At 33.1% G+C, this 13,344-nt stretch overlaps 1 protein-coding gene across 2 annotated transcripts in view; it reads left to right on the forward strand.

Moving 5' to 3' along the window:
* Positions 1 to 999: 999 nt before the first annotated feature.
* Positions 1,000 to 13,344, forward strand: part of LOC147078995 (poly(rC)-binding protein 3-like) — a 33,189-nt gene continuing 20,844 nt past the window's right edge. For both annotated transcript variants that reach the window (XM_085952281.1, XM_085952270.1), the window contains exons 1-7: positions 1,000 to 1,455; positions 1,627 to 1,842; positions 9,840 to 9,896; positions 10,973 to 11,089; positions 12,169 to 12,345; positions 13,009 to 13,116; positions 13,221 to 13,340. In XM_085952281.1, the coding sequence (XP_085808407.1) occupies positions 1,762 to 1,842; positions 9,840 to 9,896; positions 10,973 to 11,089; positions 12,169 to 12,345; positions 13,009 to 13,116; positions 13,221 to 13,340 (660 nt within the window). In that variant the 5' untranslated portion in view covers positions 1,000 to 1,455; positions 1,627 to 1,761. The remainder of the gene's footprint in view (positions 1,456 to 1,626; positions 1,843 to 9,839; positions 9,897 to 10,972; positions 11,090 to 12,168; positions 12,346 to 13,008; positions 13,117 to 13,220; positions 13,341 to 13,344) is intronic.

Consider the following 13,344-nt stretch of genomic DNA (forward strand, 5'->3'; position numbering starts at 1 on the left):
ACTATTTATTACTTTAGTGTTCGATAAGTATAGAATAATGGTGTCAAATATGTACCTACTTATACCGTTTTTGATATCTCGAGTATCTAGGTTTAAAGTTTATAAAACAAAATTCACCGCCCATCATATTTTGGTATAAAATAATGATTTTGTATTATTTATAAAGTAGGTAATGGTAGGTATGTGTCCATATTGTCATGAACTGTTTTTTTATTGTATTTACAAACCACCATTGCCCAAAATCTAGGCTCACTTGAATCGATCCAACGGAATGATCCATCAGAATTACACACATGAAAATGTTTTTTCATAATGGTTTTAGGAGGGATATGACGTAATAGCAAAGAGATTATAGGCACCGTGCAATGTCTTTGCGTAATACCCTTTTCAGCTTAAACTGAGTAGGTAATCTATAGATTTTACCAACAATATTCTTCTAGAATCTAGAATTTATAGTAAGTAAATTCCTTTTAGAAATACCTTACTCAACTTCATATAAAGTTTTTTTGTTTGATTAACTCGACAAAACGACAGTTACATATTTTTATGTAGTAGGTATTTATATATTTTTCATTTACAGCAAATCTATCATTTTACCAGATTCCTAGCATCTTTGTTACCGCTTTTGTTGTGATTTATCGGCGAGAGTTGGCAACACTGTGGAGAGCCGAGTACAGTGTTGCCAACCGTACTATAATTATAGTATTTGTACTATAATTTTGGTCCGCGTACTATGTACGATATAAAATAGGTCTAAAAAAAACGAGCCGACCATGAAAATTTGGGAACCTGCGGCCCGCGGCGAAATATTTTTCCTAATAAAAACGAGCCGACTATGAAAAATTGGGAAAATTTTCATTTTCAACAGATGACAACGCGTACTATTTTTTATCTCCAAATACTATAATTTTGGAGGCTCTGTACTATAATTCCACTTTTAAAATATGGCAGCACTGGCCGAGTATCGAAGTTTGTCTCTGGTCGCTGCTGCAGTTAACCATAGACGCGGAAGTAGGTGGTAGACGCTACAATTTTACAAAAGCGTACTGTGATAGTGATGCGTAGTTTTTAAAAATAAATAATAGTATACTTCCGAAAATAATGTATTTTTTAGCATTGTTATGGTATTAGTATATGCCAATGTTTTTGGGTGTAATTTTATTCGTGTCATTATTTACTAATATTATACATTAAAAGTGACGGAACAAGATCGATATTTAGCGTCTGTCCGCCATGAGGCAGTCGTATTAGGTTATGTTACCGTTTATATCGAGAGTTCAAATAACGGTGCTGGATCTCATCTTACACATCCTTGTGTAGTAAAACAAACCGTAGAAGACTGATCAGTGACAATCTGGTTTTACGGGTCTTCGCCGCGGCCGATAATTGATTGATGTCAAATGAACTCGTACGCGCTGTCGTCTCGCCGCTGTCAACTTTAAAATAGTTCTAGAAGTACGAATAGTTTGTTTGTGTTATTAAATTGTGATATTTTCTTAGTGCCTCCAGTTTTGTTTGCAAATATTTGAGCCCTCTTATTTTGCCTATCCGCCAGTTTGCCCTACACACTCCGTCCTTTAAGAGTTATCTTCCCTAATTTTAATGACTTCCAATAATGTGTTCCAGCTTTCCCCTGCCTGCCGAGATCGGTCCACACGAGCCAGTAGATAGAGTGGAGTGCCCCCGAGTCCCTGGTCTTCATTAGCTTCCCCTAAAGCCGCCACCATTCCGCGTGACGCAAGAGATAAATCATCCTCCAGCATGGATCTTGACACTAAACCCTCTCTCCATGAGGAGGACTCCAAAGTCACTCTCACTATAAGACTTATTATGCAAGGAAAGGTAAGATTGACTTCCTTCCTTATTATTTATCGCTTTGGTCTGACCCCTAGCTTAATAATAACCAATCCATAACTCAGTGTACTGTATACTTTATAGCTATGCCTATCTGCGTTTCTTTATAAAATTATTTTGACATTTCCATGGATATTAATAACAAGTGTTTTGGTACAGTTCGGTTAAAGCAGATACAGCGGAAAACGCATTTTGAAAATAGCCGATAAACTGGATTATTTGTTAGTTTGGGTTAGGTTGGGTTAGGTTTGGTTAGGTTAACCTTACAAATAATCCAGTTTATCGGCTATTTTCAAAATGCGTTTTCCGCTGTATCCGCTTTAACCGAACAGTACCAGTGTTTTACCTGCCTAGCATACAGTCAATTGCCAAGGTAATGATGTGCTGGAGCTCTCGGGAAAAAAACCTAGTATAAATAAAATTAATAATAGGTACACACATTTAATTCATTAATAAATCGATCATTTGATAAGCATATTATTATAAATTCAACAGTTCACCATTATTAAAATATTATTAATAAGTAGACAATACCATGGTACCTAGTTGCTTAAATGTAACTAAAACTACTTATTGTAAATGTGATATTTTTCTTAGTTTATTTACCAAATTCTGTACGAGTCGGTTATGGGGAATACAGCGGCAAACACATTTTGAAAATAGCCGATATGATGAAAAAAATGAAATAGCGGGAAAATATAAATGCGGGAATTGTAATTTAATTTTTTTTTAAATCGATTTGCTGTATATTTTTAGCCCGTTTATATAAAACTTTTAATATTATAAATTGATTTGAAAGTTTTGTCTTGTAGGTCATCAATGCAAGTAAAAAAGCTTTATCGATTCTCGGTGTAGCTCATAGCATCTTTTGTTTAATATTCGCAAGCGAAACGTGTGAACCGACTTATTCTTTCACCTTTTTAAGAATATTCCTCTTCTCTTGAAGTGATAATGTATGTATATTTTTGCTAATTGAATGCATGTAAAGAAAAAACAACACAAATAACATTAACAATTCGTAAAAAAAATGTAAACAATAAGAAGGTAAATGTGACCATGACATAAAATGTCCTGTTCCTACCCTGTGTAGTAAAAATAAATAAAAGAACACCCCCCCAATTGTGTTGTAAAAATTTTTATTCTTCTGCACTGCAGCTGTGTCTACAAAAATAGAAAATCCCATATGCGTCAACATTTACAAGGCATGCGTATTTTTTATATAAAGAAATGCGGTTATGCCTTTGCAACTTAAAATTTCAATTCTTGCTATACATTTATGTACATTCACATAATTAATTGAATTTTGAATATGTATTTCAGACATAAATTAATAAATAAAAAGGAAAACATGAATTCCGTGCACGTTAAATCGAGGTTCTACCACATTTTTATATGTGTTGCAAATGATAAATTTAATAAACATGTCATACACAAATTGCTATACGCTGTTTATCACTACTGTCGTGAGGTGTATGCCGCGTAAAGACACTTATTTATTTAGTTGCTCACTTCTTGTAGGCCAAGCCGTCATCAATGGTGACACCAAAAATTGAATTATTATACCTGCAGTCTTGGCAACCGATAAAACTGACTTTATGATACCAATCATCCTACATTGTAGTTAGGAACAGATCTGGAAAAAGAAAGACAATCGAACATGAAAATCCTTAGACTTGAAATTAGTATTATTATAATATACGTATATATAATTACTAAGTAAGTTGTTCTTAGTAGGATAAGTCTATTTTGTTTTTTTATAGAACAGGAACCGGGGTACAGATTTTTGATTTAATTCAACTGAACCCAAAGACGTATTAAATGGACAACTCATTTCATATCGGCGAGCTCGAGAAATAGTGCACGAAACTTATTCACAGATGTATAGGTAGACATCACGTGATCATATGACGTTGCATTTCCATTATACGATATCAAGCTTCGAGAATTTAGAGTAATATAGCCTTTATTGTAACGGCGTATTAATGTCATCGCGTTAGAATTCTCGGGTTACTTATGTCTTCCGGAGATTCAGCGAAACGCTTCCAGGCATTCAGCGAAACGATTCCAGACGCAAACTGGGAATTCTGCCCTTAATTAATAACTTTAAATATTTTTGTAACTCGTTATTTATATTATTATTCTTTTTGTTGTGTGTATAATAAATACATGCCTTTTATCAATTAATAACACAGTTTCGAAGTATGAATACAGAAGAAAGTAGGTACCTATGATAATAATACAAGAGAACGGAGGTAGATAAATATAACAAAAAAAAATAGTCAAACACAATTAAATTTTTATTGAACGCCATTTATTCGAGATAAAAACAAGTTATAAAAATATATTATTATTGTATGTTTGACTTATGTATCTTCGTACATTTATTTTCAAACAGGCGATACCAGTTTCATCATTACGACATTTTCAACTGAAAGTTGATCCGTGGAAAATGTTATAACAACGATACCCGTATATTATCAAATCATGGTAATGATAACAATGGTATTGTTAATTTAATTATTATGACATAAACAATCAAAACAAAAAAATATCAAGAAACAAGTTATAAAAAATACACGATAAGCAGACCAAACGTTGCTTAGGGGCGCCACATTATGAGGGGCGGCAAATTATGGAAGAAATACGAATATTACGTAGTTTTGAGAAAAGTTGTTTGTCTAAACAAAATATTCTTTGCTACGGCGCTAACAAACCATACAGTGTACAAATAAATATCAACGAATATGTAATTAGATTTTCACGTTTTGATCATATTGCTTTGCTTAAGATGTTTGAGATTAAACAATAACATATTATGATGGTTATTGAATTGCAATATAATAATTTGGTATAATTTGAAGCGGCGTTTAATAAGAATATTTTGAAACTGAAAATTGATCCGTTGAAAATGTTTTAATGACAAAACCAGTATCAGTTTATTGGAGAAAATATTATTTCAGCATGAAAATGATAACAATTCTATTACTATTTATTTAAATATTATAGAATCACAACAAGAAATGACAATAAAATCAAGAATGAAGTTATAAAAAATACACGATTAACGTTATATTATAGGTGCATGTTTTAATAATTCAGAGAGCAAGCAAACAGAGAAAACAACAGAAAGTAAATAGAAATATTCATAAAAAGTAAATGGAGCACATGATATGAGATTATTATCTTTTGTTAATCGACGAAGTCCATTCCTTGTCGTGATGAAATGTTTTCTATCAAAATGATCAGAACATATTACACATTCATCCGATGGTGTCCAACATGGATCGCATCTTAATACTCTAAGTATATATGTCCAATGTAATCGCCTTTCTGCTTTGCGAGGAACTCTAAAATTTAATGAGAGATAATAATGACAATAAAACCGCTAAATCCATTGACATAATACTACTATTCTCCCTTCTTCATTATTTCACTTTTTAATTTGTAGCGATTCAATTATAAAAATATATACTTCACAATACATTTATCGATTTCGCGACAAAAAGTATTTTAAATTAAACAAACGATGTCAAAAAATATGTTTAATTACATATAATAAATTGAAAATAATATTACCAGTCCGTTCATGCAAATCAATTAGCTGAAGTACGGTGCAAACAGTACTACCATATTTGAAAAATTGAACGAATATATACCTTACTGTCATTACAATACGGACCAAATTTATAAATCACCATTTGTGCGTTGAGCCCTTATAGGAACGGAGAAATCATCGCTGCCTGCGTAAAAATGTTCGGCCATTTCTGTCAAATTGTTCTGTCATTGAATTGCATCGATATTTTGTATGGGCAGACCCAGCGGTGTCGCCAGACCGCTTGCAAGCGGAATGTTCATTTGAGCGAAGGATACCGATATTAAATATGAATTTCGCCATCCGGCAGACCCGACACAAAGTGAGTGTCATTTTATTTTCCACATGATTCGTCCATATAAATGTCATTGACTGAACCCCATTCGATTTTTCACTAAATTGAACGAAGAAAAACCTTTTACAAAATAGTGGTTTCAACAGCTCTGTTTAATAAGATTAGTGTAATTATTAGTCCATGCTGAATGAACCATTAATAAAGTCTAGTTTGCGTATTCTCAGTGCATCTCTATTTCTATATGAGACAATTCATTCTTCAAGTCATTGAAATAATTTGCAAAAATACTCTTTGTTTACTAGTGTAAAATTTTCTATGTTCACTGTATTAGATAATCCAATGAAAAGAAAATCTCATTAGTAGTTCATAGTCATAAGGCTGCCGTGGTATCGAATTTCTTTGGAATTCATTTGATGTAGTTTTTTATAAAGGCCATGATTTATTTACACAGCAAAACCTCTTATCCGATTGAACAGTTTAAAATAAAGAAAATCATTGATAAAAACTACTATTTTTGCTATGAGAACATGAATAGTTACTTATTATGAAATGAAAATCATTAGTTATAGTATATTATGTATATGCGTTTGCCATCCACAGGTATATTCCAACATATTACTTCAAAATTGTAACGAACATGTTATACTAGTGTATTCTATGTGGTCAGTATCAATTTTTTCCAATTTCACATTTATTTACTACAGACTGCCTACACTACAGAACATATAATTGAGTTACTAAGGGGAAACAGGCGCATGTGAGATAATTAAAAAAATAGTTTTCACATAAACACACTTACCTATATATATATTATGCTTGAAACGGGATTGAAATAATATACAACTACATTGTATGAAAAGATATAAGCATTTTATACGGGATAGTTTAACCCATATACATAGTGTATAAAATGTCATTCGTATTTTCAAAGGAACCATACAAGATTTGAATATTCGTTCTTGTCCCGCTTCAAACATTAGAATTTACTATTCTGAAGGATTATTTGAGAAGGAGACATTATTTACAGAATGTTGAAAGCAGTTATGTAGAATTTACAAACAAATGTTTACTCAACTTAATCACCATTGCACTTGTATTTGTTCAATCCTCGGTTCCTCAATTATTCTATATGTCTTGATAATATAGTTTTAACATCATTAAATTTGTACTTATTTAAATAAATTTATAACAAAGTTATAGTCCGTTTTGATTAATTAATTCAAAATGTTACTTATTTAATCATACATATTTGCACTGTATTTTGATAAGCAAACAGTGTGACTTTGCTTTGACATTAGAATAAATGTCAATAAAGGTTTTCATTGTATGTCATTACTCATTAGACTGATTATTAAGTCCAATTCATTTTTAATACTACATTGAACATTGTTATCATATCAACTTCTTTGACTGTGGAAAATACCTACAGCACACAGAAAAACCACCGATTAATTTCTTTTTTTTTTCATTATTGGTACAGTGATAAAAACATGACTTGCCAAGTATTGAATAAAGAATTTACATCATATTTGTGACCGATTTCAATTCTCAATTTAGAGTTTAAACAGGCATGCGCGTTTATTATATTAAACCAGAGCTGTTGATCAAAAATCGAATGCGGTTTGGTTACGGTTCCATTTCCAGCTCTGTATTAGGCCTTCCGCTCATGAGAATACTCAAAAAAGACAAGACTGAAACTAAAATTCCAGCCAGTATCTAGCTAATGTATTTCAATGGCAGTTCGCTCACGGCAAGACTGGAATCCCTTAGTTTCAAAACGTTCACGACTAAACTGAAGAGACACGATATTCTTGTCTACCAGTCTCTCAGTTTCCAGTCCCTCATAAAACAGTGGTGCGAATATCAGTATATTCACTGAAAATTCATATTTTCCTACCAAAATTGGTAGCATTGAACTGAACTGAACAAGTAATAGCAAGTCAAGACATCAAAAGTGAAAGATTGGCAAAAGACAATGGTTTTTTGACAGTTTGAGGATGAGATTGTCATTTTCAGTAGCGCCGTGTGCGAAGCATCAGTCATTGGCCAGTTTATGAGTTCCATCAGCAACTAGTTTTGTCGGATTTTAGTTTCTCCATGAGCCAAACGCCTTAATGATCATGACTGAAGCTGCAAACATTAAAAAAAAATGTGTTTACTATATTTATTCTTTCACAATTTAGTAACAATTATGTTAAGATCCCTGGAAAGAAGAATATAGATAAACTACTATTTGTTCCTAAGCAGAGTATATTGCTCTCCACATAGCTACGATTAAATCGATAGACTTTTTCAAAGAACGTTCCTTTGTAAGACAATTTGATTTTGCTAGATGTGTAATTAAAACCCGATTTATTTATTACAGCTGTGTTGGTAAATTGAATAGAAATTTGTGCCTATGATGACAACATAATGCAGAGGGCGGGCATATTTGAAAAAAAATATTCTCTAGTTTTTATAACATTTGATGGTGTGATTTATCATTCCATCCAATGGGATTGTGGTGAGGATATTATACCCTTTAAATTTGAAGCTGCCTTATGATTAACGATTATGAGATCTGAGAGCACATTTGTTTCTTAATTTGTCATGCTAACCTTGTCTTATACATATATACCTATATAATGGTGAAGTTTGAATTATTCCTGCGGAATTAACAAAGTCCTAGGATACACTTAGAGCTGTATAATATATTAATATGAGGAGGCTCGTACCTGTGTTAATGGCAATGACTGTTCAAATTTTCAACAATTATTCAGCGGAAAATCATTATTTTTTTTTATATAAAAAGTACTTACTTAATTAGTGACAATCAAATAAAATATATCACCATGATGTTGGTCAACTGACCTATTACATATTTTAAAATTTATATGACTTGCTTTATTGTCTGTGGGTCATTATCCCCAATAATGTTTACATCGCAGCACTGGCCAATCTTGTTTGTTTATTGTGAATCCACGTAAGAGAATTATTGGACAACTGGTTATTTTATTTAAAGAGCTAGATAAAGAATCTTGAATTTTAACTGAATCTATTCACAGGAGTTGAATGAAAATACAGAGATCGTAGTTTTATAAATATTGCTAAAATGCATTTCAATTGACTAGTCTGTCAACTGTCATAAAAACATTCATTTGTTATTTTTAAGTTTCCATAATTTTATATCAGATTTTCCGAATAATGAATTTTAAAATTGGAATAATGGCAGCAGAAGTGGTTGCCTATAAATATCAGAAAATACTCCTTATGATTTTAATATATAGGTAGGTAAGTGAAACCTTTGTAGCATTATTTATTTCAATCGAGGGTGAATGACAGGAGAGATCATAGACAATAATATATAGAATGCTGCCGGATGAAATTAATACAATTTACAAAATACTGCTAAAATAAAAGTTGGATAGTAGCATTCAAGGCCTGTATATTTTATTTATATTGACCGTATAGGGTCTGCTATAGGAATGTATCCTAAACACAATATGAAAGTGAAGCAAAAGATGGTCCCCATGTCTACTAATTTTCAGCCAAACAGTGTGAACACTTCTATAATATGTAACATCTTTCATTATTTTTTACCTTTTAAATATTTTGTGGAGTTAGTCATTTCATCTCCAAGGTGACAAAATTTTATATAAAAATGTTTTTAATTCTTATTTTACCTGAGTTTTATTTAGTCATTGCACAATAGCAGTTAACAATTATTAATAGTTTAAGATAAGCTTTTATTACCCACTCGTAAAAATCAGTCTTATCGATCTGCGTGTGTATATAATGTATCCGTGCTGAATTGTTCTCTGTGTAGTGGCTTGCGTAATTAGGCAGCAGAATTCATTTCTGTTGCCAGGATATTTTTGATAAGAAATGTGCCAAGCCAAATCTGTAAGAAGCATATATGCGTATCTACCTACACGACTACATATGTATGTACTTCCTCACACATTGGCTTAGCTGGTGATTAATGATTCATGCGACATATCAACAACAAAAAAAGCAACGAAATTTATATTTGATTCTGCCTCAGTTGAATGATCTTGCAGTAAGTAATCTTTGAATATTTAAATTATTTAAAAAAAAAAATGTTTTTTATATTTACAGGAAGTTGGCAGTATAATTGGCAAAAAAGGAGAAATCATCAATAGATTCCGTGAAGAGGTAATACTTTCATTAATTATCCAGTACTTTTTTATTCATATTAATTTATCTTATTTCTTGGTGGAAAGACATGATAGTTAAAGGAAAATACAGTCGAACTTGGTTATTACGAGGAAGATGGGACCGACTGTATTTGCTCATTATAAGCATTACTCATTATAGAAAATAGGTATTTTTAAATGAGCGGTCACATAAAACAAAAAGTCGCAATTCAAACAAAAATACACAATTAGAATTTTCCCCGAAACGAGCATGGCATTCATAAACTACAAAAGAAGTTGTTTATTGTAATGAACGCTGGTAGGTACCTACTGACTTCAGCTTGGATTTTTTACATGAAATTTCAACCATATGCTTGGATACTTTTTCAATGTTGTCGGCAAAAACACCAATTAGGTACTTAGACACTTAACTAGTGTCATAAACGTAATCCGATCCCGGCGGCATCGGTCTACAGTCGGATTTTACTGCTTAGGGTTGAAAATGTTGTTTTAAAACGATCGACACATCAACAGTTTTAAGAAAAATTTTGATGATATTTTTGCTCGGTATATCCGATAAGTAGCTCATTATAAAAGTGAATAAATGTATAGAGAAAATCATAAACTAAAATATCAACGAATGTTTCTTCATTACATCCGAGATCTCGCTATGTCCGAGATCGTAATAACTGAGTTCGACTGTGGGTTATGTGTTATGTTTGACTTTTCAATCAAAATTTCGAGCGTTTAGAGTTTGGGTGTAAACAATCATAAATACGCTGACACGAACATAACCGAATTTGACTGAATAGAGACGTATTTCACACGCATGTCTACCAACTTAAATTTTCACAGTATTACGAATTTACTAATTATTGTAGATAACCATCGATAGCCGCTGATAACCGCCTTGTGTATGGAATGGCATCCGTGTTAATTTGGACCAATGAAAATAACGGAATCGTGCTAACTGAATAGCTGCGCTGGAATCATTTGTGTTAAGCAAGCAGCACAGTCATAAATTGTTATGTTTTCTGATTATTCATGGTTAATCAACAGTGAAATTAATAATATATAATGATTGTTTTATTCCAGTCTGGGGCTATGATCACAATTTCAGATGGCTCATGTCCAGAAAGAATTGTAACTGTAACAGGACGCACTAACGCAATATTCAAAGCCTTCACCCTCATTTGCAAGAAATTTGAAGAAGTAAGTAAACACTTATAATATATAATCACTAAATCATATTACAGTAGCATACTTCATACTGTACAATTTTTACCGCTCTGGAATAACACCACCAAATAATGGCATCATATCAACTATGCTAACCTAAAAGAGTGTTTTAACAATTGCAAATGATTTGCAACGTTACAGGAGAAAGTCCATAAAGGTAAAGGTGCAAAGTTTTAGGCGGCTCTCGTGGTGCAGTGCGTAAAGCGCTGGCCTTCCTGGAGTTCTGGGTTCGATTCCCGGTGAAGTCAAAATATATTTACATAATCTAATATGTAAATTCCATTCAATATGTAAAGGCTGGGAGTTTTACCACTATTATTGGGCTTCACGGCCTGTTGTAAAAAACAGGGACGATAGCGTGTTTTAGTTTTTTTGACTTATTCAAAAACTGTAAATCCCACAGGAAGCGAACGGGTCGAGCAGGTTCAGTTTCCACCACAGTCTTAAGACACTAGGTTTAGTCAATCTACTCTTCGACGACAGGCAAACATTTCACTACTTCGCTACTAACATGATCAGTGAGTTGCTGATTTTCAAGTGCTATGGTCAATGCGTTGTAAACCTCTTGTGGATTCTATATCTCGCTAGGCTGTTTTTGCATTTTCCACTTGGCACCTTTGATATGAATATCTCCAAAGCTAGAAACTCACTGGTCATCTTTGCTCTGCCTCATCTCCAACCATCAGTTTTATTGTTTCATAGCAGATGTTAAATTTGTGTTTTTTATTTATAAATGTAAATCTTTGTTCAAACTAAATGGTATTCCTCAAAATCTACTTGGGTTCTTGGTAAATTTTTAGTATATATAAAAATGTGCCAAAATTATATACAAAACGTACAGTTTTTAGTGTCATTTTGTTATACCCACCTTAGATTACGATGCCACACGGAAGTCATACTTCCTGGAGGTTTTGGTGTCATGAGGTCATTCTTCCATTACTTGTAGAATTAATACAAAAGTCATGTGGAATTGGCCGTTGGAGAAGTAATAATTGGACACTTCTGGCTTTCTGGAATATTAGAAATTTATAGTTATTTTGTATCAATTACAGTGGTGTTCACAATTTGGAGAATTGGCGGGAGGCGGTGGGGGAGGAGGCGGTTCCAGCGTACCTCGTCCACCAATCACCTTGCGGCTAATCGTTCCCGCAAGCCAGTGCGGATCACTCATCGGAAAGGGAGGGTCAAAGATAAAGGAGATCAGAGAGATCACAGGAGCCAATATACAGGTCAGCACTTACCATACTCTACATTATGACCTCACCATCATCATTTGCACTTTTTTTTTTTCATGGTGTGAAGTTTATTTTGTAAAATTCAACCCATTAATTATTAGACCCTGTGTAAAAATTAGGGTTCATCACATACGAACAATTAAATAATACTGCAAGTGTTAAGCTCTTAGCCAGTCACTGTCGTGACGTAGTCTGGTCTAACCATTTTTTATTTACGTTGTGTTTATTTCAAAAACTTAGCGGGGATGTTATGTCACGAAAACTATGTGGAAACATTTAACCATGAATATTCGCAGATCTGATTTCTTCTTGTGCATAAGGCAGGGCTAATGCTAATGTTACGGTTGCTATTGTGGGCTGTACTTACTACATTGTCTTGTTGCGTACCAAAACTATCGAACCTCATGATAATGTGATGTGTTCATAAATTCCTTACCGTAATAGTGCATTAGTTTTCATTTGGCATTGTGTGTGTAACAATGCATAGTAGAATACCATAAAAGGAATCTCTATCTTTACCTGTGTGGTGTGCAAGGAATTGTTAATGTTCACAGTTGATTGACCGTAGGGTGGTCAGTTTAAGATGGACTAATTGAATACACAAATGCGAGTGTAGTCACAAATGAATTGTTATTTAATTTAATTATTTTTGATCAGGTTGCCGGTGAAATGTTGCCAAATTCAACTGAACGTGCAGTCACAATAAGCGGGACATCAGAAGCCATCACGCAGTGTATATATCACATTTGCTGCGTCATGTTAGAGGTGAGCATTATAAAATATATATATTTCACATTGAAAAACATTTAAATATAGATATGTTTAATAAAAAATAACTAACAATTCATGCAATATATTTGTTATTTTAGAGCCCGCCGAAAGGAGCGACGATTCCTTACAGACCGAAGCCGCAAGTTGGTGGTCCCATCATATTGGCTGGAGGACAAGCTTACACCATTCAAGGGAACTATGCCGTTCCCGCCCAAGACGTGA

This window comes from Rhyacophila brunnea, unplaced genomic scaffold, assembly GCF_057557595.1.
Source record: "Rhyacophila brunnea isolate RB1 unplaced genomic scaffold, BYU_Rbru_1.0 scaffold_10, whole genome shotgun sequence".
Classification (NCBI taxonomy): Eukaryota; Metazoa; Arthropoda; class Insecta; order Trichoptera; family Rhyacophilidae; genus Rhyacophila; species Rhyacophila brunnea.